The following is a 25,536-nucleotide window of genomic DNA, read 5'->3' as shown; positions in this document are numbered from 1 at the left end:
GAGTTGCTGTGTGCCCTGGCTGTGCCACTCTAATTTAGTAGGATGCTGCTGGTACTGCTGCTACTGCTGTCACATTTCTTTTTTTTTCTCCTCTTCTTCTCAAAAAGTGCCAAGTTTTATAAAACAAAAAAACTTCCCATCTTAATGCTGGATGAATTATTTAAAAGGGTCTGTTTGCTAATGCGATTGACTTCAACCAACAGCGCAGGTTGAGCCGTAATTATGGGAAAACAATCAAATCTCTATCTGGGTTCACACCATACAGGTCTTGCCGCTTTTTGTGTTACAGCAGAACCGGTTGGGCAGCTTTAGCTAAGCTGAGCCTCCTTTCTGCTGCTGGGGTAAAGAAACGCAAACCAGTAGAACCAGTCAGGCTGCAAGGAAAAATTACGGCTTATTGTCTGTGCAAGTTCACCCACACTGCTCACTGCTGGCTCCCTGTCCCAGATGTCCGTCTCCTGATCACCACCCAAACGCAGCTCCAGGAGCCCAGGAAGAGGCACAGGCACAGTCCTCTCCGTGAGTATTGTGCTTGCACTGATTTTTATCTGTCCCCCAGCATCCTGGGCAGTGCTGTGTAGCTGGGAAGGGAGCTGGTGTGAGACACACATGGAGAGCTGCCCAAAATTCGCTCAGCAGAGCGCCGGGAGAGCTGTCACTTGGTGCGGGCAGATGGAGCCTGGTCCAGCTCCCATCTGATGGGCAGAGGTTGGTGTGTCACGGGTTTGCTTGCTTTTCTGTCCCCTCTCAGAGTTCGAGGAGGAAATTTGGGGCTGTGGGAGCCGATGGTTTGTGGCAAACTCAGAGGGGTCAGTGGGGAGGGGTCCTGAGCCCACCCGGGCTGTGCAGCCCAGCCACGACCCTGGAGCTCTCCTCTTAACAAAAACTTCCTCTGGTGTTTTCCACCTGAGCATGAAAGGTAATGGGATATCCCTGCAATCCAAAACGATGAGAAATGGCATCCAGCTCTGCTCAGATGGAGTGAAATAGCTGTGGAGGGTCAGAGCACTTTGTGGGTGTCAGGGTTTACACGAGTACCGGGGAGCCCAGTCACGTTTGCATCCAGCATGGGGGGACTAGAGGCAGGAAAACTTGTCTGAGCAAACATCCAGCAGTGTGACAGCCATGGGGGAGCAGAGCTGTGGCCATGTGGGATGGACAGTGGGACAGTGTGGGATCCAGGATGTGCCCATCCCGGGCAGGCAGCACCTGGGTGTTTGTGCTGGGTGCTGGGGGGGCAGCACCCCCTTCCACACCTGATCCACCTTCCATGCAGCATCTCAGCCTGCCCTGACCTGCACCAAGCCATGCACATGCTGGGCAATAAATAACTTTAAATGGAGTTGTGGGTCTCCCTTCCCACCCTATTTCACACTTTGAACTCATCTCTGTTGCCAAAGCTGAGAGCAAATTTGCTGCTTTTTCCCTCAGTGGCAGCTTGGAGCTGGGTTGTGGTGACCCCTACTAGCTGGGTGGCCATCTGTTCCCATTGTGTCCCTTTTGGGACATCCTGACAGTGCCCTCCTGGGTTGTCCAGATATGTTCCTTCAGGCAGCATAAATATTCAGGGAGGCTGAAGCTCGCTGGGCTTCCAGCAGCCCCAGGCACGAGGTGTAATGCTACCCAGGGCTGGCATCCTCCTTCCCTATTTTAAATCCAGGAGGAAGGAAGTGATGGTGGGGAGAGACTGTGCCCACACACACAAACCTCCCTGCACTGGGGTTTGCTGCTGTGGGTGGAACTGTCCCCACTGCCTGCTCCTTGTCCCTTCTGCCAGGACAGTGCCACCATGGCGAAAGTCCTGAGAGCTCTTACAGAGGAGATGACCACAGATCCTCCCCTGGAGAATGCAGGACACTGATGCATTGATTCAAAACCTAGCCTAGGTAGCAATGTGTGTCACCAGGTTTTTGGGGCATGCAGAGATGCCTCAGTCTGTAAAAGTGCCCAGCTCTGTCTGTCCCAGCTGCTGGACAGCACAACATGGGGCTGAGTTGGTAAGACTCATCTTTGGTGCTGCAGCAGGGCTAAACACCCAGGAGGGTTTTGCAGGGCTAGATCTTCCTAGCACATCTCTCCTTTTTCAAATGGTGCTGAAGAGAAAAGCTGATCCTCTCCAAGACTTCATCATCTGGGGATATCCAGGGATATCTCCATACCCAGGGGAGAGAGATCTGTTCTTTTCCATTTGCATGGCCATTATCTTGACTCAGGATGCCCATGCACCCCTCACACAGCAGGAGCAGAGGTTCCAGTGTATGGAAGTGTGGTTGAGAGGAATCTTTGTGCCTGTTCTCCCACACAAGACCTGCTTTTCCATGAATGATGAATTCCCCATGTCAGGAACAGTGTGGGCTCTGAGCCATGCTGCTGGGGAGGTGTCCTGCTGTGGAGGAGAAGACAGTGAGACCAAGATGCTCTCCAGGCAGCATGAGCAGCGTAACGGGATCACGAGCAGAGCGTGGGGTGATAACACCACCTATCAGAGATTCCCAGGGTATTTTCCTGCCACTTTGCCCAGCCAGGGGCTCTGGAGCTGGGGGTGGCAGTGGAAGTGTTTTGGATGGGCAGTGACCACGTGCCTCCAACCCCAACAGGGCCTTGAGCTATTCCTGAGCCTCACCACTTCTCAATTAAATCACCCAAAAAATGTGATAATGCCTCGTTACCCACTTCCCAGAGCATTTTGAGGTGTTAATTGAGTAATGTTTATAGAACCTGTGGTTACCCCAAGATGCACAGGCAGATAAGTGGATACTTTTAATCATCTTCTGAATCCTCCCATGGGCAGACAGGCCTGCCCCACTGATCTGCCCAAAGCCCACCACACTGGGGAGCATCACGGCACAGCTGCTGGCTCCAAATGTCATTTGTCCTCAAGTGGGGAGCAGAACAAATATTTACTGTTAAAGCTCAGCAAAGCAGCAGCAGTTGGGGAGTGGGAGGACAAAACCTCCCTCCCAGATGGAGCCAGTGCAAGGAGAGATCCCCAGACTGCTCACCCTGCTATGTAAAAGCCAGTCAGATCCCTGGGGGTATTCAGGTATTGCAGAGGACCATCAGCTCTGGGTTTAGTGATCCTGCAAGCCCAGGGCAGCCAGGACTCTCTTGGGAGGAGGGATGTCCCTATTGCAAGGAATAACAAGGACTCTTGAGGGGAATTAAGGGCTCTTGAGCAGAAATGAGGTAATGGAAGAAAAATCAAACTGGGGGGTTTGATGATGGCCACAGCAATTGGAAAAGCAGAAGCTGCCTTCACAGGGCCAGGGTGGTGGGGAAGAAATTGAGCTGCTGAGTTTGTGATCACCAGGGCCGTGCTGTATTACGGCAACAGAGACTTTATGGGGTAGAAATAAATCAGTGTACAGGTTGGGACTTGAGGCTGGAGCTGCATCTTGGAGGGTTTGCTGCAGCTCAGCTCTCCCTGCAGTGGGACACGTCTGTGCACACGAGCAGGGGCAGCATCTCCCTGGTGCTGCTGATCCTGCTGAGCTGGTTCAGGGGCTGTGAGCAGCACCAGTCCCCACAGACACAAAGGGCCACTGGGGCAGGTCACAGCCGTGCTGCAGCTCCACATCACCCCAGTGGGACCCCCATGCAGCAGCCAGCAGAGAAAGCCCTGGGGCTTGCTGCAAACCGGCCCCATGGCTGGTGGAGCAGCACAGAGCAGCTGCTCTGCTCCAGGGAGGATTTTCAGGTTGTGCGAGGTAGAGGAAGGCACCAAATCCTCCTCCCTGGAGAGGCAAGAGCCAAGGCTGCTCCTCCTGTCTCTCTTGTTGGGAGGTAATTTTGCAATCTGGCAGCCCACGTGCAGCACCCACAGCAAACCCAGCACGGTGGAGAGCAGGCACTGGGCTCCATTTTAGGGCAGTCTGTGCCATGTTAAATCATGCAAATAAATAAATACCCAGCAAAAAAGAAGAATCCCTCAAAGTACCAAAAAAGCCTTCTTCAAACTGCCAAGCCAAGTACATCCGCAAAGAGCATTACTCCACACTGGCCTGTGAAATACTCCTGGCACTGCAGATTTTCCATGAGTGATCAGGCAGTTTTTCTGAGTACAAGCTTGGTTTATAATTCTAAAATTAGACCAGGAACATAGTAGGATAGCCAAGGAAAGAAAGTTTGGCTGGTCAAAGCAACTCTGCCCAGCAATCTCCCAGAGAAAGGTGTGTGACATCAATCCAGCCTGGAGCTGAGCAAGTCCAGCACTGCTGATGGGGAAATATCTGCTGGTAAATCCATTAAGCTTCACTGATCCCACAGTATCAGAATGTCACAGTCCTGCCTTTTTCTTTTCTGCCTTTTTTTTTTTTTTTAATGACTTAAGCTCGTTTAGCTAATGAGCTGCTTTATCCTCCTGAAAAGAGACAGGGCTCAGGGTGGGGATGTGCTCACTGTGAGTGTGACAGGCAGTGCTGGGGATGGCACTGAGAAGTCAGGAACTCCCTGGGGACCAAGGAATGGGGGTTGGCTGTGCTGTCAGAGCCAGTCCAAGTCCATCCCTTCCCCAGCCCCCTCAGATGGGACAGAAATTAACCTCCCTGCTGCTTTTCCTTTCCCCAGCCACAACAGGAGCATCCTGGCCAAGGAGTGATGCCATTGGCACCCAGGAGATGCTGGGGGCTGCTCCAGCCCCGTGTATGAGAGCAGACATCCCAGGGACCCTGTGCCCCAAGCTGGAGCCTTGTCCCACCCTGAGCTGAGCATCGAGGGATGCAGAGAGCAGGTGAGCAAAGCCACAGCACTTAACAACAGCTCACCCCAGGCCCTGGGCTTTCCAAACCTTCCAGATTTAGGGGCTGGATGAGGAGTTTGCCTTTGGTCCCCAACACTGGGGCTCTGTTTGCAGAGGGCACACATCACTTTGAAATACTCCTGGCCCTGCCAGGATGCCCAAGGTCTGCTCTGACCCTGCCACGGGCCAGCACCACCGGCTCTATATCCCAGTGACAGCTCTGCAAAGGGCCTGGGGCTGGAAATGAAATCCCTCTCTCAGGGAATGAGCTCCACACTGAGGGACTCTGTGGTCTGGGCTTCAGCCATAAATCTCCCTCAGTAAATCCTCCAGAGCAGGGTAGAGGAGCAGGGAGCTGCAGCTTCACACCTTCACCTGTCCACACAGGAGCAAAGCTGAGCCCCTCAGGGAGCCTGGGCTGTCACTGGGGCTGTTCTGCTGCAGAAAAAGGCTGAATCCTGGGAAAAGGCTTATGGGGAACGATGCTCATGAAGGATCTCTGTTGCCATGTGAGTGCACAGATGAGAGCCGAGGTCCTCACCAGGTTTGCCACAGAGTGGCTATTCCATCTGCAGGCAGAGATGGGTTCTGGCATCTCAGAAAGCACCAAAACTGGCAGCTTTTCCCTGCTGATTGGATCTGCAGCAGGTCACAGGTCCCTACTCACCTGAGGCCTCTGAGGAAAAGAAAATCAGGAGTAAACCCCAACCCTGTTGACACCAAAGCCTCAGCTGTGCACGGAAGGCAAAGCTGCTGCCCACACCCCAGCCCCAAATGCTGATGTGCTGGGCTCTGCCCGCAGCCCTGAGTCACAGCTGCAGGGATCCAGATCCAGCACCGAGCACCTGGGCTGCCCCCACACCTCCCTCCACCTGCCAGCCCAGCCCTTCCTCCTGAGCAGCGGGCTGGCAGCGCTCCCAGCCAGGCTGTCACCTTCCCAGGATGGCTGAGCTGCATCCCTGTGTCCCCAGATGCTGGCTCCAGCCCTCCGAGACACCAGCCATGGGGAAAGGGCTGTACCCCTCAGTACAGGAGGGCAGGACCTGATCCAGCAGCAGCAAGAGCGGTAGGAGCACACAGCCACCAACTCCTCTGCTCCCAGTTACAATCCCTTCCCAGATTACAGCCCTGGAGAATGCAATGGGAATTAGTGCCTGAGTGCTTCAGAGCCTTCCCAGCTGGCACTTGGGGTGTCAGTCCCGTGATGGCAGTGGTTGATCTCACAACCTCCCTTCAGCCCTGGGGAGGTGCTTTGCCCAGGGCAGAGACTAATTTAGGACCCAGTGATCCTGGGAAGTGCATCCCAGTAACATCAGGAGGGTTTTTTTCCTGTTTTGCTGCACATTATTTCCCCTGGCTGGTTTTCCAGCTGTGGCTCTTGGGGCTGAGATCAGTTCCCAATCCCATTTCCCAGTGGCAGACCTCAAGCTGGATGAGCCGCACCGTGATTTTATTTGCTGGATTAGATCACCCAGCCCTGGGAACGGGTGGGTTATGCTCAGGGAAGCAGCAGTAATGAATATTTTTAAATTGTTTCCCCAGAGAGTAAGATCTCTACTCTGTTTGCACCAGATTTGCTCAAAAGCCAAAGGAAGAGGCTCTGGGATGGTTCGTGTTCAGGCAGCTGCTCCGCCGATCCGAGCGTGCCGAGCTCGCTGCTCGTGCTTGCTGGCGCGTGCCTCATTTCTTTTGAAAATCAGATGCTTTAGGGGAAACTTTCTTCTTCCAGCTCTGCATGCCCACATCTTGCATATGCAGGTGATCTGGCACATCCCTGCTCCGCATGCAGATAAAGGCACAGGCAGGAGCCGGGCTGAGAGAGCGCTGGAACAAACCTTCCCCGTGGGGCTGCAAAGCGCAGCTCCCAGCCCATTCTTCACTTACCAGCAGCACAGAGGAGGTTTATCCCCTGCTCATCTCTTCGTGGTTGAAGGCTGAGTGTCCAGGTGCTTAGTTGGGATCAGAATTACTCACCACATCTCACTAACTCAGAATGATTCTGGGGGAGAAGTTCCCATGTGGAGATGCTAAACGCCTTCATGTGAAAGTTTCTCTTTCCCTGTGTGGTTTTGGTGGTCCCAGAGGACCCCATGGGTGCTGTGCCCATGCACAGCTTCCTGCAGCTCTTGGCTCTGGACACCACCTCTCCTGGTTTCTCTGTACCATGGGGTGAAAAAGCTCTGCTGGGTGTCTCCCAAGGGTTCAGAGCAGCTACAGCCAGCGAGGCCGTGCAGGAAACCTGGGCAGTGGCAGTGGGTGGCCAAGTGCTGTGTGCTGCCCCTATAAAACTGTGCATGGTGCCAGAGGGAGGAGGGATGCAAGGGAGCATCCCAGCAGGAGATGAGTCCATGAGAGTCAAACACCAAAACTGCTGTGAATTTCCCCATCATCGGTCCCCATGTGGTCCCAGCACGAGTTCTGCAGTCCCTGCTTTATGCTCGAGAAGATGCCCTGCCCCACCTCATCCCAGAGAAATGCAATTTAAACTGCTCAACAAGTAGGGGAAAAGCCTGATTTTCCAGCTGGGTTTCTCTTGGTATCTAAGACATGCTCTTTGCTATGCTCAGCACTGAGGCAGGGTGGACAAAAATGCATCCCATGGTTTAGCAAATTATTTCCCTTCCTAGCTTTGGGCTTTGTCCTTTCCAGAACACCACATGCACCAGGCACATCCCTTTTGTTGGACTTCTTCTTTCTATTTTAGGCTGAAACCTGAATAATTTGTAGCAAAAGGACATCCTCACACTGGACACAGCCTGGTTTGTGGCTCAGCCCTTAACATGACCACGGAGAGCTTTGCAGAGTTCCTGAACAAGCTCAAGGAAGTCCATGAGAAGGAGGTCCAAGGTAGGGAGACATAATTTTCTTATCAAAAACTGGGCAAGATCCATTTCTTTGTAATACCACCTTGATCTGTTTGGTGTCAAATAATGTGAAAGGAGGAGGAGCAGGTGTGGATTAGGGAGATTTGGGGATTAGTGCTGAGCAAGCAGCAGCCACGGGGATGGACTGGGACATGGGGTCACAGCCTGTCCCTCGGGGGAGAACACCCACTGGTGGCATATTTGTGCCTCTGGTTGGCATACTGAGAACAAAGTAACGTTTTGAATGATGAGGAGCAGAAGAGAGAGGACATTCCTGCACTCCATGCATCTGGAACACAAGCCATGGGGATGTTCAGTCCTTGCAGGAATCCCAATTGCTCCAAGCATTAACCATGGGGGATTTGGCTCCTTTTCTGCCCCTGCTGCCAGGGGCTGTGATAAAGGCAAATTGAGAGGTTTCTAGGGGTGACACACACACCTGCTGGGCATCTGCTCCAAGCAGTGAGGATTGGAGTATGTCTGCACACTGAGGGATCAAAGGGAAAGCGGAAAGATGCAATAATCTGTACGACAGAAGCAGGAGGAGATGAAACTCTGTTAAAGAAAATGTTTGAGTCAGGTTAGATAGCTTATTCCTCTAGGGAATAAATTATTTCTCAGGCCATATATTATTAAAATAAAACCCATTAGGTTAAGCAGCCAAGTTCCAAGTCCAATTGTTTTCCTATTAGAATAATTCCCAGTATCAATATTATGAACAAAACTTCAGCACTTTTGGATGATTCTGGCTTATGAATTCATTCTTCTCTTGTGTAATTTCAAGCTGTGTGAGAGTTAGAGGAAACTGTTGAGCAATTTAAACCACATGTTTACATCTACTTTGCATAAAATGAATTTGACAGGATACAACGTCTGCAGATCCATCAAGGAAAGCCTTTCAGCTGTAAATATTCTCCAAGATGCTTTCCAGCCCTGAAAGCTATAAAATACTGCCCACCTGGGAAATGCAGGCTGCAGTGAGAAATAAGTAGAAACAAAATGAAACCAGACTTTCTGTGTCTGTGAAGGAAATGCAGACTCATTAAATAGTGGGGATATAAAACGAGCTCACATTTTGTACAACTTTCCCTGTTACATTAAACTGTGATTGTGTTTAACACATGCAATGTGTTATTCCTTATCGGAGATAAGGCTCGTGAACGGATGAGATTTCTGCAAAGCCATGCACCTTCCTGAAATTCCATCAGTGTCATTTGCTTCTGAGTGCTGGGGAACTGGCAGTAACCACCCTCCTCTCTGTGTCTGTTCATTACCCCAGGTCTGCACAGCAAGGTGACGGAGCTGACCACAGAGAAGTGCCGGTGAGCGATGCTGGGGCAGAGGGGAGGTTACACCACTGGAATTTCAGACTTCCTGCCTGATTAGAGAGCACCATCTGCCTTTCTGGCACTGCCAAATTCAAGCCTTTTGGCTCCAGACAGGGTTTGGGGTGATCCCAACTCCAGTTTGCTTTCCCACTGGCCGGTGATGCTTGTGCCACCCAGTGCTTTCTCCCTTGAAAAACAATAAGTGGGAGGAATTAAGCTGCTAACTCCAAGGAGGGTATCACAGGGAGGCTCCAACACATTTGTTTCCCCTCCTGCCACACAAGAAAAAGGGCATTGTGGATGAAGGCACAAGTTTTGGAGAGAAATCTAATAACCTTCTTTTCTTTGTTCTGCTTCTTCAACTAGCGATGCTCAGAGAATTGAAGAGCTGTTTGCTAAAAATCACCAATTAAGGGAACAACAGAAGGTCCTTAAAGAAAATGTAAAGGTGTTAGAAAACCGGTAGGATTTGTTTTTAAGTGGACTCAGTTTTTAAGCACTCAGTGCTGCTGAGTGGCAGCAACTGCACGGTCCTAGGGGGAGAGTTTGGGATTTGCTGTCTCCCCAGGAGTGGGATGTAGAATATGAACTTCTATTTTTCCTTTACTCAGCTGCTGGGAGGGCTGGAGGAGTCTGGGCACATGCAGAGGAGCTTTCCTAAGCTGGTGATGGTGGGGCTGCATCTGGAGGGGTGCAAGGGCCAGTGCTGGGCTGTGGGGTGATGCCAGGGATGATCTGGGTGTTCACACTTCCCCATGAGCAGGGCAGGAACTGATTTCTCCCATGGAAACCGTGTGGTAACAAGCTGTGGGGTTTCCTTCCTCCAGGCTGCGAGCTGGTCTTTGTGACAGATGCATGGTCACCCAGGAACTGGCCAAAAAGAAGCAGAATGAGTACGAGACCTCTCATTTCCAGAGCCTGCAGCACATCTTCATCCTCTGTACGTACCAACACCCACTGAGAGCTTGGCTTTGGCAGGCTGAGTTTTTGCTCTGTTAATCCCTCTCCCAGATATTTGCACGTGAGCCCTTGTGGTGAGCAGGAACCTGGGAAGGGTTTGGGGATGGGGAGAAGGGAGGGAGCAGGACTGTGGATGGCAGTTCACGTCCCCCCGAGCAGACATAACCCTTCACACTAATCATCAGAGCTGGGGGTTGCAGCCCTCCTCACCTCCTGAAAAATGAGAGATTCCAGGCTGTGTCAGCTGCCTGGAAAAAGGATGCATTTGGCACGGCAGAAGCAACACTCTGGCAAAGACAGGAAAGTCACAGCAGCAGCTCAGCACGGGTAAATGAAATCAAGCAACACATGTGATGGATCCTCTCCTGAGCCTTTGGCAGAGCTCCCAGCACCGCTGAGGCACAGGGTGTTTTTCCCTGGGGATCTGACTGGCCCAGGGAGGGTCATGGGTGTAAAGGAGATAAGGCATTTAGGAGGGATGGAGAGGTGCCAAGAGCCCTTGTTTTATCTCCCCTGCTATGCCACTGTTCCCTGAATGCTGCTTTCGAGCAGGAGCAAGGCAAGGCACCCTGCCTGGGAGCCCAGCCATGCTCCCCATGGCCTCCTCACTGCAGCACCCAGTGCTGGGTGCTCACATCCCCCTCTGGCTTCTGTCTGATCCACCCTGAGACCCCCAGCCCTCCCCCTAACACAGCACCCACTCATCACCCAGGGGCAGGATGTTCACTGTGCCCAATCCACCACTGCCTCCTCTGGGTCGTGCTCTTCCCCTGAGCTGGGTGAGCTGCAGACCTAATCCTGATGAAACTTGAGTCAGAAAGTTGCTCCCTTTTATCCCTTAGCCCCAGCATGTTTACAAAGGAGGAAGGAAATTCGGCATCCCTCCAAAACTCGGTGCCATTCCCTCCTCCTCCCCCGGGCACCCCAGCGAGCTGTGAGTGGCACCCTGGCAGCAGCTGAACTCACATCAGCACCTCTGTCCCTGCAGCAAACGAGACCAATCGCCTGAGGGAGGAGAATAAAACTCTCAAGGAAGAACTGAAGAGGCTCCGGAGCCTGGAGTAAGCACTTTCCTGGTTTCACTCTTTACAAGGGGTGTTGGCAACAGCCAGGGAATCCCCAGAGCTGGCAGGGAAATGTCCAGACTGTGGCATCCTCAGGGGTATTTTAGCATCTAATTCCCATGGCTTCCTGTATTTGTTAGACATGGAAAAAATCCCTAATAGTCTCAAAATCCTTGTTGACCTTTGCTCACTGCCGTGTTCGCCAGCATCCAACAATTCATTTTTGGGGAACAAAGATATTTAACCCTGTGGAAACAAAGCCCTGAGCAGCTTGCAGGCACCTCAGCCTGGGATTCCATGGCTTTTCCATGGCACCAGCTCCCCTTCTGCAGCAGCCAGAGAGGGTCTGCAGGTGGTTTTGGAGGAAGGAGAGTGACACACAAGGGACAGTGATGGGGTTAAAGAGGGAGAAGTGATCTGCACCAACAGGTTCACAGCCCAGCAGAGCGCTGTGCTGGAAGCCAAGTAACCTGCCAGGCTGGCCAATATATACAAATCAGCTCATTCCTCAAGGGTTTAAAGTCCAGAGGAATTAGCACTCAGGGATTAGTTTAGAAATGTGTTTTCTTTGGAGCACAGAAGCACCATCCACTTAAAGAGAAACTCCGGCTTTTACTCCCCAGTGCTTCCCAAGAGCTGAGTAGCTCCAGAGCTGTGGGCTGGGCTGGGCTTGCTGAGCACTGAGTGATTCTGCTCTGCTCTGCTGTCCTTTGAGATGCTGGATAGGAAGATTTCCAGCCAAACATCCATGTCTCAGCATCAGACTCCATCCAGGACTCTGTGTGTGTCTCCAGGCTCAGGCACTCCCTCTGTGTCACCAAGAGCATCAGCCTCTCCACCTTGATTTGGTGGCAGGGGGCAGACACCACATCCCTGTGCTGAATCCACCCCTCCATCAGGCTGAAAGCCCAGCCAGGGACAGGTTCCCACAGAGCTTTTGCAATAGCCACAGCTGGGTCCTGGCTTACCCAACATCGTGGCTTCCTGCGACGTTGCCCACAAGCAAGTGGGGCAATCACACCTCGGGCTGTCACGCTGGCTCTGTCCATGCTCCAGACTGCAGCTGGGCTGCTGATAAGCTGCAGTGGAAGGAGGTGAGTCTGAGGATCCGGTATATCCACATCCACACATACATAAATATGTATATTGATATATCAGGCTCAGAGCTCTCAGTACAGTGGCTCCAAAACCTTCCGTCTCCTGCCCCTTCTCATTCATTCATGTCCATTTCCTTCCAACAGGGACAGGACAAGGACCCCGGGAGTCTCCTCCAGAGAAAGCTGCTCCACACCAAGCTCCCCTTTGACTGTACTGTCCCCAGTGAGCAGGAATGTCAGCACAGAGAAAGCAGAGCACAGGGAAGCAGAAGAAGCCCAGCAGGATGTGCCTGACCTCAAGCTCAGTGAAGGTGGGTGTTGCTGGCTCCTGCCACCCTTGAGGGATCTGGGGATGTGAAAGTGACTGAGCCATTGTGCAAAACTGCCCTGGGAAAGGGTCTGGAGAGCAAAGACCAAGCTGTTGGCAGCTCAGATGGACATTGCCATGAGCAGAAAAGCTGATGAGGGGAAATGCAGGACAAGGGATAAACACCCTGCTCTGCATTAGAGCAAAAGAGTGCTTGGGTGCTCTCACTAAAAGGAAATTCACGCAGAGACTGTGGCATTCCCTTCCTGCCACCCACACATGCAATGAAGGGCACGTTCAGTCAGGTGCTAGCTTGAGCCAGAAGGTAATTTTGACTCAAAATCTTCACTGAGAGGTGGTTGGTATCAGCCAGTGGCATCCTTGGGAGGCTGCATGGTTCCAGCAGGGCAGGGCTGCAGCAGCTCTGGGGGACCATTACAGCAGCTGGTTGTGTCTTCTATTGCAGAAAAGCCTCCAGAGAAACTCCAGAGAAGCTCTCCAAGCAGCAGGACTTCTCCAGGCACTGTCCTCCAAGAAGTCAGCCTTGCAGAAATTGTGAGTTATCATAGGCAGCCTGATGTCCTCAGGCCTTCTCCCCACTGCTGTGGTCATCTGAACGGGATCAAGACAAGCAGATTGGGATAGGGAAAGAGTAGGAGGCACCTGGGGAGTGGAAGAAGCCAGACCTGGTAGTTTGTCACTTCCAGAGGGCTGGCATTCAATGGTTGCAAGGACAAACACAGAGAGGGTGTCAGCCAGTGACACTGGGCACTGGGAGGTGAGACTGCAGGACCTGGACCTTGTTCCTGGTCTTGGCAGTGTACACACCCACAGACATTCTCCTGTTTTGGCACAGGTTTTGCTTAGTCGACCTCCACAAAAAACTTGAAAGAGCAGGTGAAAAGGGGTTTTGGCAAGGCTGCAGGCAGGCTGTGGGGATAATTAATAGGGATCGCAGGAAGGGTTGGTGACATCTCCAGGTGGGCAGGGGAAAGTCAAGTCAGAACATGTGGTGAGTTTTCATGACAGCTGATGGAGACAACCATGTCCTGGCCCAGGTTCTCCACCAGAAATACACCCACCAAACCAGTGTGTGCCAGGAGCTTGTATGAATAAAATCTTGCATGAGTAAAAAGGCCTGACTACTGGACAAGGAATTTGCAGGGTCTTATCTTGATTGAGCCACTGAATCATGACTTAAGAGAAGATGCAAAACTTCCTGTGCTACAAATCAGTGCAGCCAGAAAACAGAGAGTACATGAAGGGAAAATTTCCTGGGAAAATGAACAAAAACTTGATAGAGCTGTTGACCAGAACCATATCAAGCAGCACACTCAGGAGCTGTCTGTCTTGTTCTCACTGGTGAGGAGATGTGTCCCAGTTCAGCTGGGCTCCCTGGAACCTGGGGCACACTGCAGAATGACTCACCTGGACTTTCTGTCCTCTGCCACAGGCGTCCCAGAGGATTTCCAACCAGCTGCATGGAACCATTGCCCTGGTGAGACCTGGCTCCAGACCCTGCCTCCTGGAAAAGAGTCCTTCAGGGGCAGCAGTGTCTCCCCCAGCGAGGAAGACTCCTCTGCCTCCGGAGCACGAGCACAGCCCCAGCCTCGAGGCGTGAGTACCAGCTTGGGAGTCATGGTGTGGGTCTGATCCACCCACTGCAGCTGTCCCTCAATGGATGGATGGCCAGTATTCACTGTGTCTGCCCACCTTCCTCTCCAAACTTCTCCCACAGCCTTGGGAAGGGGGGGATATCCCAGTTTGCACCAGTAAAAAATGACTGGAGTCCAGCCCAACAAGATCAGGCTCTCGTTATTCCAGCTCCTCAGGCAGACCCACAGAGTGAACTGGGTGCCCCCACATCCAGGCAGGACTGTCCCAGGCAGGCAGGCAGCAATTCCTGCTCCTCCTTATCTGCTCTAATGGGCTTTGCTGCAGGGTTCAGCACTTCCCAGCCTTATCCTCTCCACTGATTTCAGGAGCACAGAGGGCTGAGCGAGGCCAGTGAGTTCACCTGTAGAGACAGTGAGTTTCCCAGAGTGTGAGTAGTTCTGCTGGGCATTCCTGGGAACAGCTTACACTCATGGAAGCTGCCAAATAACCAGAGCAGCAGGCAGTGGGTTTGCAGAGCAGGCTCCTCCACTGTACCAGCCTTCCTAGGATGGCTGTAAAAGTTTCCCACTGAGTGAGATTAGGGGAGGGTGGGCTGTTCCTCTGTCCTGAGGATCTCCAGGCACTAAGAAAGCCCAGGGGAAGTAGTTAGGATGTTGCTGGATGTCATTATTCAAAAACTGAGTTAGTGGCAGTGCTGATCTGAGAGGTCACTGCATCCTCACCTTCACTCAACCCCCTGCATTGAGCTGCCATGGCCTAGGCACAGGGGATTGCTGTTGGATGCTGGGATGGGAATGGCTTCCTGCACTGTGTGGAGACCCACTGCTGACTGCCTGATGCCCCTGGCCACCAGCACCCTCCTCCCCAGCACAGAACACAAAGACAAACATGATGTACTGGCCAAGAGCTGCAACAGGGCATGGAAAGTGCAGGAGAGACCACACACATCCCTGCAGAGCTGGGAAACCATGTGAAAACTCTAATGCTAATGTGATGATTTTTGTGTGTTTGGGATTTTTTTTTCTTGTTTTTGGGGTTTTTTTTTGGTTGGGTTTTTTGTTTGGTTGGGGTTTTTTTTGTTTGTCTTTTTTTTGCTAACATGATCTACCTAACATAATTTTTATTTTACCCCACGCTTTTTTTTAGTTATTTAACAGCGAGCAAACTGGACTCCCCAAAGGTTGCTCCATCCTATGAAAATCTAAAGCTGAGTGCCCGGAGAGAGCAGCTCTGCCTCCTGCACAAGCACCTTTCCCTGCACCAGCTGGGGCTGGCGGGTCCCTGCGCCCCGGCTGAGCGGGACAGCTTCCCCAGCCCCCTGCTCCGGGCCAAAGCTGCCGAGGGCAGGACGCGCTCCAGGGACAGCTGGGATGACCATGCAGCCTTGCTGAAGCTTCCTGCCACCATGGTGTACGTGAGGGACCAGCAGCTGGAGGAGAAGCTGCAGCTCCTGAAGCAGCGGGAGCGGCTGCAGCATCTCCTCCTGCAGCAGTGCCAGCCGGGCCAGAGGGACACCAAGCTCCGGCCCGGGGAGCGGCCGCTGTCCCCCTGGCTGGGCATCGCGGCAGCGTGCAAGGAGGAGAGCTTCTTCCTGGGGGATGCTGCGGATGGGAAGGAAGAGAAGGAGCTCTGGCTGGGCCGGGAGCGCTCCGAGCTCCGAGCAAAGGTGAAGGAGGCCAGGGACGATGATGCGGACGCACCCCTGGACCTGTCGGACTCCGGCCGCGGCAGGGACGGGGGCTGGCACGGCCGCCGGGAGCTGCGGGGCTGCGGCAGCCCCAGGGACAGCCCTGCCGGGGACAGCCCTGCCGGGGGACACAGGACACAGAGGGACAACCTGCGCTGCCCCTACCACTGGCCCAGCGCCACCCGGCCTCTGCCCGGCGCTGCCAAGGAGGAGGAGGAGGAGGAGGATGCAGCTGTGGTAAGTACAGCTCTTGCTGGCATCGACCTCAGCCCCTTCCCCACCCCAGGGTGTCCAGCACTGCCGCTGGGACCATTGTGACCACGTTAATCTCCTTGGGAGGATGGGTTTGATATGAAACCCACAAATGGGCACAATGAAGCCAATTTGTGCACAGCAGGGCCGTGGTAGCTCGGTCCTGGCTCTCGTTCCCTTCCAGTGCCCAGTGTTCTCATCCAGGCCCAGGGGCAGGCAGTGCCTGTGCCCCCTCCCACAGGAGCTGCTGGGCTCCCTGCAAACACACCACAGTGCACAGCAACATCTCGGTGATGCTTGTCCCTGTGGGTGTCACAGTCACCAAGTAAGGGCTGGGACAATCCTCTCCTGCCTGGTGGCTGACAGCAGCGTTTGTGTTCCCTGTACCCCTGTGTCCCACAGCTCACGCTTTCACGGGCATATCTGACAAACAGCTCCACACCAAGCGACCCAGAGGCCCTTCCTGAGGCTGGGATGAGGCGGGATGTCAGTGCACAGAAGGGAGAAGCAGGTAAGAAGCCCCAGGCAAATGTGACATTTGAGAGGGCAAGAGTGAAAGGTGCCTCTTGGTGAAGGCATTTCCCAGCCCCGAGCTCTCTGCTGGGCTCTGCACACATTTGCAAACCCACCTTCCAGGGACCAAGTGTTCCTGCCTCCCAGCTCTTCTGGGCCTTTGGGGGGAACTTCAGGTTTCACATTCCTGTCTTTGAGAGCTCAATTTTCTACCCTAGATATGTCCAAAACTCAGGCTCAGTATATATGGGGAGAAAGTAATCCTTGTTCTTCTTCAGAAAAGCCCAGTCTCTGTCCAGCACAGACAGGAGCCACCCCTGGAGTGTCCTTGCACACTCAGCAGAGCACCCTGCACTCCACGCTGGGGGCATGGAATTCTCCAGGAGCTAAGGAGTCAGTGTAGCTCTGACCTCTTGGCAAAACCCACCCCACAATGAGCACCAACAAGGCAATGCTGCTGCTCCAGCATTTCCCACTCCTCTCAGGGAAGAAACAGCTCAGAATGTCCCAGCAGAGATGGGGGAAATGCAAGAGGTTTGCAGGACTAGCACTGGAAAACCATCCCTGTGTGTCCCCTTGCTCCAAAGTGTGTCCTGTGATGACACAGCACATAGGGTTGAGCACAAAGGATGGGATGCTGGTACCTGCAGCAGGTAGATCAGGACAGTTTCCTTCCTTTCCTTGTTCCATCCTCCAAAAGAGCCCTTCCAAGGCTTTCTCCCTGCCTGATCCCCTTGAGACACAGGTGCCAGGTTTGTCCAGGCAGGTGGGAGGCAGCAGCCATGTGGATCAGAGTGGGAAGCACGTCTGCTGGGAGCTGCTCAGTACCAGACTTACTGGCTTGGCCGGAAAGTTGAGCTCACCTGGATTAGTTGGTCTGGGCGTGTCAGAGTGGTTTGGGAACACTCTCTGGAGCAGGATTTTTCATGGGGGTAAAAAAAAAAAAAAAAAAAAAAAATCCTCCATGATTTGCATGCTAAGAAGATATCATCATGGCAGAAGAATTTCAGATGATTACATTCTGGGTGTGGGAATATAGAATTTTCTTCAGTTCTCACCTTAAGGTTGACACAAAGCTCGGGAAACAATACACAAATACTTCTGCACTTTCTAGTGAACCTTAGCCTGCAGAAGGATAAGGTGAGGATGGGATCAGGCTACAGGGAATCCAGGAGTGCCTGGAAGCAGCATCACCTGCTCTCCCACCTCTGCAGGGGCAGCAAGAGGGGGCTGCCCTGCTGAGCTCCATCCTGGCTAGACCTGGGTGTGATGAGCAACAAGTATTGAGCTTCTGGGGTGCCCCTGCCCCTCAGAAGAGGGCACAGCCCTGTGCCCAGTCCTTTCTGCCCAGCATGGCCAGCTGAGGTGTGTTGCTGTGTGTGCAAGGCTTGGCCCCAGCCCATGGAGATTCAGTGTGTGCAGAGGTCGGGTGTGTGCAGGTACACGTCTGGGGCTGTGCAGCCCTGGGTTCTGCGGACAGTGAGGTGCTTTTGCTGGGAAGGGAAGTGTCTCCCCTGCCTTTCCTCCCTCTGCTCCTCAGCACTCATTCCTTGCCAAGAGCCTGAAGAGACTGAACCAGCAGCAAACGTGGGATTGTCCCTTTTGGTCTCTTCACCCCAACATGCTTCTCCCCACCTGGGGCAGTGCAGTCTGGGGCTTAAATACCCCCCAGTTTTCCACCTATACGTAGCCACAGATGTTGGGACAGCTCTAGTGACCTTGGCATGGCAAAGTCCTCTGGATCCACCTTTCCTGGGAGCTGGTTTCCCAACAGAGTCTTGATGGATCACTCCTAAACGTTCATTCCAGGCAACACAGCTTGCAGTGCCTCTGCTTCACAACACAGTTTATTGCTGAAGCTGCTTTCTGCCTCTGTGAGCCACTGGGCTGGTGGCTCTGCTTCTGCTCATGAGCTTGTCAAGCCTCCCACCAGCCAAAAACCTTTATTTTTTTGTTTCTTTAGATGACAATGATGCCGAGTCTGGGAAGCAAGAATCCGATGAGCCAGACACGACGGACAGCGAGGTTGGTTGGTTTGTTTGTTAGTTTGTTTGTTCTCCTCAGCCATCAGCTTAGGCTGCTGTGTCCCAGAGGCATCAGACAGGTTATCCCAGCCCAAGCTCCCTCCAGAACATGATGGCTCTTCCTGCACCATGTGCCAAACCTCATTCCCACCCTGTTGCACAACTTAGTGCTGAGGGATAGAAGTGCCACTCTTTCCAAACAGTCAAGACAGTGTTTATGATCAATAGCATTTGTCATCACTCCATAGCAATGGTCACAAAGGTCCCTGGCAAAGCCACCAGCTCCCTGGGAAAGCCGGGGTAGTTTGTAGACTGACTGTTCATCTCGTTGGTGTAGGAGAAGTATGAAGATGAGCTCCTACAAGAATCTGAGGCTGACGGGAAATACTTTTGCACCAAAGACAAAGTTCATGTTCAGCAAAGGAAGAGAAAAAGAGGACAGGATCCCTGGATGAAAGGTAGGGAGGAGAAGTCCCCTGGGGCATCAACTCAAGGCTACAACTTCTGCTGCCCCAGAGGAACTCCTGTGAGACATTCCCAAGGCCAGGGGACAGGAGGCTTCTCCTCCATGCCCCTCTGAGCCATGTTTTGGCAGCACTCGTAATCTCCAGCCAGAGGAACCCCTGCTAATGGTTAGCCAGGACAGCCTGGGCAGGGTTCCCAGGAGAGCACCCCAAGCACCTAAACTAACAGAGCTTAGTCCCTTGTGTTTGCTTATCTGGTCAGGGAGGCGGTGACTGGGGAAGGCCAGATTCCCAGGGGTGAGTTATTGACATTCAGAGAAAGGTTTCTACCAGCTCTGTTGATCTGCCAGTGTGGCTGTGGAGGTTTCCCTGCTGACAGAGGAATGTGTTGTACCCATGTTTCCTACAGGTGAATAAGAAGAAAACTGCTCCTGATAAGGGCAAGGATAAGGGAGTTTGTCTGTCAGGCCTTAAAAAATGCTCTGTCAGAAAAACCCTGCTGCTCACCTCTGTACTGGTGGTAAAAACAGGGAAGTGTTGGCCCAAACATAAATGCAGAGAGGGCTCTTGCTTAAGCTTGAAGGGAGCTTTTTTAACAGCCTGGCCTTCAGAGGGCCCTGCTCACTCAGGGGACACCACCAGAGCTGGGTGACAAGAGGATCTGCTGTACAAAACCAGCCACTTGGGGCAATGGGGAGAAGCTGTCCTGTGCAGCCCAGGGCAGACACATGTGACCCTCCAGGACAGGATGGGGATGTCCCAAGTGAGGGGTGGGTGCAGCTCTGGCAGGAATGGGGTGATGGAAGGACGTAGCACCTCTCTCAGCATCTAGTGTGGGCCATGAACCACACTGGAACGGGGAGAAATCCACAGAATGCATCTTGCTGCTCTGGGTCTCAGGGACACTTCTGCATCAGGTCAGCTTTCTGCCTATTTCTGCTCTGCGTGTTTTGTGTCCAGGATCACAACAGCCTCCCCTGGATACCCACACATCTCACATGTGAGGGATTTCTCTCTTCATCTTTCCTTTGCTGAGCTTTGCTTCCCCCTGCGCTGTCCCTATTTTGGGATGAGACCATGCTGACTTCAGAAGTGTAAATCCATTTCTCTGTGGTTAACTCCTGCTGTCATCTGGCTGTTTACAGGATCTAAGAAGTCAATGAGAGGAAAAAAGAAAATCAAAGTGGAGCAATGCCCAGTGGGAATCACAAAGGAACTGGAGAACTGCTCTGCTTCCCACACTGATCCCTCCAAGGAGAGTTAACAGCAGGGCAGGATGGAGCAACTGCAGACCAAAGGAGAGGGCTCAGAGACCTCAGAATCCCACCCATGCTGGGAGAGCATGCAGTGGGGAATTCATAAGGACTCATTTATGAGCAGAGCACCCTGAAACTCCTCACTCCGCTACAGGAGAGGCTGGGCAAGGATGAGCCATGCAGGTGCCACCCAGAGCAGCCAGGTCACTGCTGGTAGAGCCCCACGGTCAGTGACCCCAGCCCTGTGCCAGAGCAGACCCTCAGACTGGAGCGAGGAAGAGGAGATGTCTCTTTGTAACCCTCACCCTGCATCAGAGCCATGTTCTTCCCTGGGATTTGGAGCTTGGAGAACGGACTAGAGACCTCTCTCCTCATGAAGGATGTCCCAGTGGCTGGCTGAGGGGTGGTGACCAAACCAAACACTGCAGAGTCCCATGCACAAACCTGCTTCAATTAAATCCCTGCCCAGGTTTCATATACACATGGATCTTGTCTGACCTGGGGAAAGTCCATGGTTTTCTTTTCTGGTTAAGTGAGGAGCAAGTACATGGGCAGACAGGTGGGATGTGTCCCTGGAGAGGGCAGGGAGAGGAGCAGGGGAAGGGAGGGTTTGGGTGCTCCCTCTCCCCACGGTGTCCTGCATTTCCATCCTGGAAAAGACCAGTGTGTGAGACCCAGCTGCAGCTGACAGCAGAGCACCAGCTCAGCAGTTCACACTGACCTTGGCAGGATTGCTGGGAGCTATTTTTCACGTGGATAAGCTGTTCCTAGTAATGTTTTTCTGATGGGATGAGACGGGAAGGGCTGCAGTGAACATCCCTGCTCCCAACATCCAGGAGCCAGGCTGGGTTGTTCCTGGCACACAGGTGGAGAACAGGGACAAAACAGAGACCAGAGGAGAAGTGCCAGAGCCAATTCCTGCTGCACTCCCACTTCCTTTACCTGCAGTTATTTCTATTTAAACGTGGGGTTTTTGCCTGTTCACAAGAACGATGGCAAAGCACAGCCAGCCAAGGGCAGCGTCCTTTGCTCCTCGCACCTTCCCATCTCCACAACCCTAAAATCCCATTCAGAGAGCCCCGGCTGCGGGGGAGCAGGGGCGGAGGGTCCAGCACTGCCTGGGCAGCCTCGCATGCACCCAGCCGGGCGGGAGCGGGAGCGGGAATGGGAGCGGAGCGGGACCGGGACCGGGAGAGCTTCGGGCACTGCGGGATCGGGGTCGGGATAGGGATCGGGACCGAGGGCGGTCCGGGAGCTGCGGGATCGGGATGGGGATCGGGACCGGGTGCGGTCCGGGAGCTGCAGGATCGGGACCGGGGGCGGTCCGGGAGCTGCGGGATCGGGACCGAGGGCGGTCCGGGAGCTGCGGGATCGGGATGGGGATCGGGACCGGGTGCGGTCCGGGAGCTGCGGGATCGGGACCGGGGGCGGTCCGGGCGCTGCAGGATCGGGACCGAGGGCGGTCCGGGAGCTGCGGGATCGGGATGGGGATCGGGACCGGGGGAGGTCCGGGAGCTGCGGGATCGGGACCGGGGGCGGTCCGGGAGCTGCGGGATGGGGATCGGGACCGGGTGCGGTCCGGGAGCTGCGGGATGGGGATCGGGACCGGGGGCGGTCCGGGAGCTGCGGGATGGGGATCGGGACCGGGGGCGGTCCGGGAGCTGCGGGATGGGGATGGGGATCGGGGGCGGTCCGGGAGCTGCGGGCCGTGCTGCGGGCTGGCAGTGCCGCCTGCTGGGCAGAGCCGGGCCGGGCCGGGGCCGCTCCCCGAGCGCGGGGGATGAGGTTCAGCCTCCCCAGGGCACATCACAACCTTCTGATGGCCGTGGAGGCACGGGCAGGGGAGCGGGGACAGCCGGCAGCTCCAGCAGAGGGGATGGAGCGGGGGGAGTCCCGCGGGGCTGCTGCTGCTGTCACGGAATTTCACAGGAGCGAAACTTTCCCAGGATGAAAAATTATTGAGACAGCCGTCATCTTCCTCCCGTCTTCACGGTTTGGAAGAGCTCGTTGGATGACGAGGAAGGAGCACGGATCTGTTGAGGGAACCCGGGGAGCTCATCCTGGGCAAAAGGAAGCTCAGGGGGGACCTTTTCCCTCTCTACAAGCCCCTGGAAAGAGGCGGTAGCCAGGTGGGGTTGGTCTCTTCTCCCAGGTACCAAGTGACAAGAGGAAAACGGCCTCAAGCTGCACCAGGGGAGGTCTGGATTGCATGTCAGGTAAAAATTTTCACTGGGTGGGTTATCAATCACTGGAACGAGCTACCCAGGGTAGTGGTGGGGTCACCAGGGTCACAGGGCTGATTTATCCCAGCTCGAAGCGTTCATCATGGCCATGGGAAATGGATCAGGACCATCACTGATGCCTTCCCCTCTCAGTCTTGGGCAGACAGCACAACATCTGCCCCTTCTTAGACCAGCCTGGAGGGGAGAGCAATAACCCACTGGACACGGTGGTGAATTGGATAAATCTGTCTTTTAAAAATACCCAGCAAAGAAAAGAAAAAAAATGAGAGAAGTTTAAATGCAATCCCAAAGTGAGGCCCCTGAGACTGTAGGGAGGTGGCTTGGGATCGGGAGAAATGAAGGAGGGAGGGAACTTTCATGGACTATAAAATAATCGCCTCCCTATGACAGTCCCTTGATAAGCAAAATGTGCAGAAGTCCTGCCAAGAATAATGAAGTCCTCAATCCCTTTTCTTCCCACAAAGATCTCTTTCCCTCGCATTGCACGACACCACCACAGAATCCACCTAAAATTCAATAATTTTAATACCTTTTATGTTGCCTTTTTTCATTAGACATTGTCACCTGTATCTCATGCTGGGTGTGTTCGAGGGGCTGGCAGATACACATATTTCACAGTTAGGGCAACCCCAGATCTGAATAAAAAAAAACCCTAGTTTTGTCAGCTCTGAGCAAAGTGCTCCTCTGAGCAAGTTGTTGAAGTAAATTAAACTTTATATGCTGCACTTGATCCAGCCCTGGAATTTCTCTGCTCCCACCATTCCCTGGCTTGCTGTTACCTCCTCACCATGCTACAGAAAGATGGATAATTGCTGAGGTCCATTAATTCTCAAAATTATGTTTGTCAGTCTTTTGTTCAAGCCATTCTTGACAGGTAAATGCATGTATTGATTTGGTGATATGCAGACAGCCTCAGACTTGAATTATTCTGCTGTAAGGAAGAAATCTGAGCCCTGCAAGCAGCTCTGGATCTCTGCACAGGTTTCCATGTGAAGGTTCAGCCTTGCCTGAGGTGCCGTGTTTGCAGGAGCACACATGGCAGCGTTCAGCAGCCTTTAAATAACTGCACAGGAGTTTGGTTCGTGACTCCAAGTGGCATTTGTGTACCAGATCCAGCAGTCTGCTTTTTGCAGAGTTCATCCCTTTTGTTGCCACGCTTCCATTCAGTACAAGAAGGAGGTTTTACACAGTAATCTTCAAAAATGCACTGAAATTACCCTTAGAGTGCATGACTTACATCCCACAGAGCAATGGAGCTGAAGGGAATCTGTCCCAAGAGCAGATCAGCTCTTCCGGGAGGCTGGAAACTCACACTTGTTTTGTTCAGACACATTTCAGCTCTGATGTCATCAGTGCTGTGATGTAGGTGGGACATCTGGGCCAGTGCAGAGCTTTCCAGAGCAAGGGGCTCAGAGCCCAGCTTGGGCTCACACAGGTCAGGGGCTGGATTTGAAACTGCACAGGAATCTGGGAGAGAGATGATGTCACCATTTCTGTTCACTTTTAGTCCATCAGAAACAGCAATGAGTGATTCCCTTATTGCCTGGCAGACCAAACGATTCCGGTAACAGACCACTGCAACTCCTTTGCTTCCTGACGCTTAAGAATCTGCACATGCTGAATCATCCTCACAGCACAGAGCACTGATCTCAGCTCTCAGACCCTCCAGGCCTCCCCAAGCCTCAGCCTCCCACCAAACTCACTAGTAAAATTATAGTCTCTGTTTCTCTCTAGGCTTAATTTGTAAAATTTTGTAAGAAGTGAATTTGTGCAAGTTGAGCCATGAGTATAAATCTCCATCTCGGGGGGGGGGAAAAAATCTCCCACCACACAAAGGTTCTTCTGTTGCATGTGTAAGGGAGACAGGCAGGAAAGGTAGGAAGTCCCACAAGCTCAGAGCAAGAGGGAACTGTGCTGGGAACTCAGCTGGCTGCAATGCAGGATCCAAAATCTCCAGAAATAGAGATATGCACATCAGATGCTTCCCCCCACAACCTTCTGCTGTGGCATTGCCTTCATGGCAATAGATAATTTGAAGGTGATTTAATCCATGCCCTTTTCATGAGCCTGAGCACCACCTTCTCTGCAGTGAAATGCTTTCAGCTGCAATCTGGTCTGTAAGTAGTGCCCATTTATAGTGCTGGCTTTGGAAACACAGCTTCACTCCTCAGTCCACCGCAGGAAAACTCATTCCAAGCATTACTGAAGTCTTGCTTCAATCCTCTTTTGGGGTTTTAAGTGGGATGGGCATTTTGTGTAGGTCCTTCCCAGTATCAGATGTGACCTGAATGTGTGAAGAAGGCAGAAAAAGAACCCTGGCAGTCTCACATGCAGCTCTGCAGTTCACAGCCAGGAGCTCAGAGGGAACGGGGACAGGGACAGCTTGGGTGTTCAGAACAGAGCATAGGGACAAGCCTTCACACTTTTGAAAGGAGGCTGTGAAGTTGTGGATAGATTTAGCAAATCCAGCAAGCAGAAGCGATTCTTGGAAGGGAGAAATTTGGGGAGTTCCTTTGCTCCTTTATCTCAAGCAAAGTTTACTGTAGAATTTTTGAGCCAAAATGCAAAAAGAGGAGACAAAGTTTCTCTTGCATCCCTTGGGTACCACAGCTTTCTGCTCTGCCTTGAACATTATCACCAACACTTCAGGAGTTCCCTAGGCTGTGCTGCACACCCTGCTGATACCAAACTTGCTGCTGAATGTGCTGAACTCCAATGGGACCTCTCCAGAAAGCACATTTTCCAAGATTCTCCAGTGAAAATTATTTATTTATTAATAATATAATTTAATGCAGCACCACGTGCTTCAAGGAAGAGAGTTTGATCCATTCATTCACAAATCCTCCTGTAAACAGTACACAGCATTTTCCTGACTGGAGCACAGGGCCCTTCTAGTGCACAGAGATGTGATTAAATCAATCAGCTGTGTTTCTTTTACATACTCTGTGTCATGCAGGAGAACCCGAGTCATCCTCCACGGCACACAGGGCTGCTGGCAGTGTTTGCCTCCTGAGGAGCAGCAGCTGATCTTGCTGTAACTGAACATGCAGCAAGAACAGAGGATTGTGTCACCCACCAGGGTGAGCACATGGCAATCCAGGGAATACTGCTACTCTGCTCCA

General features: G+C 52.9%; 1 protein-coding gene across 2 annotated transcripts; it reads left to right on the top strand.

Moving 5' to 3' along the window:
• Positions 1 to 442: 442 nt before the first annotated feature.
• RBBP8NL (RBBP8 N-terminal like) lies at positions 443 to 20,603 on the top strand. Of its 2 annotated transcripts, XM_058850606.1 has the most exons (15): positions 443 to 519; positions 4,567 to 4,729; positions 7,443 to 7,585; positions 8,882 to 8,924; positions 9,297 to 9,392; positions 9,758 to 9,870; positions 10,879 to 10,951; positions 12,196 to 12,362; positions 12,825 to 12,913; positions 13,812 to 13,975; positions 15,122 to 15,899; positions 16,317 to 16,425; positions 18,391 to 18,452; positions 18,789 to 18,909; positions 20,061 to 20,603. In XM_058850606.1, the coding sequence occupies exons 3-15, from the start codon at positions 7,519 to 7,521 to the stop codon at positions 20,177 to 20,179; spliced, it is 2,001 nt and encodes a 666-aa protein (XP_058706589.1). In that variant the 5' UTR covers positions 443 to 519; positions 4,567 to 4,729; positions 7,443 to 7,518; the 3' UTR covers positions 20,180 to 20,603. The 2 variants fall into 2 exon arrangements, with proteins under 2 accessions (XP_058706589.1, XP_058706590.1); XM_058850607.1 differs by lacking the exons at positions 443 to 519; positions 4,567 to 4,729; positions 7,443 to 7,585; ... (2 more) ...; positions 9,758 to 9,870; positions 10,879 to 10,951 and adding an exon at positions 11,977 to 12,048.
• The last annotated feature ends 4,933 nt before the right edge of the window (positions 20,604 to 25,536 follow it).

The sequence above is a fragment of the Poecile atricapillus genome, chromosome 15, assembly GCF_030490865.1.
Source record: "Poecile atricapillus isolate bPoeAtr1 chromosome 15, bPoeAtr1.hap1, whole genome shotgun sequence".
NCBI classification, from domain to species: Eukaryota; Metazoa; Chordata; class Aves; order Passeriformes; family Paridae; genus Poecile; species Poecile atricapillus.
Note: the sequence above shows the minus strand (reverse complement) of the source record. Positions and strands in the feature narration are given on the sequence as shown.

Excerpts from the sequence above, each read along its gene's own strand:
- RBBP8NL (XM_058850606.1), top strand. The coding sequence starts at position 7,519 with ATGACCACGGAGAGCTTTGCAGAGTTCCTGAACAAGCTCAAGGAAGTC. Across the intron at positions 7,586-8,881 it reads CCATGAGAAGGAGGTCCAAG|GTCTGCACAGCAAGGTGACG; the intron begins GTAGGGAGACAT and ends TCATTACCCCAG. Across the intron at positions 18,453-18,788 it reads CAGACACGACGGACAGCGAG|GAGAAGTATGAAGATGAGCT; the intron begins GTTGGTTGGTTT and ends TCGTTGGTGTAG.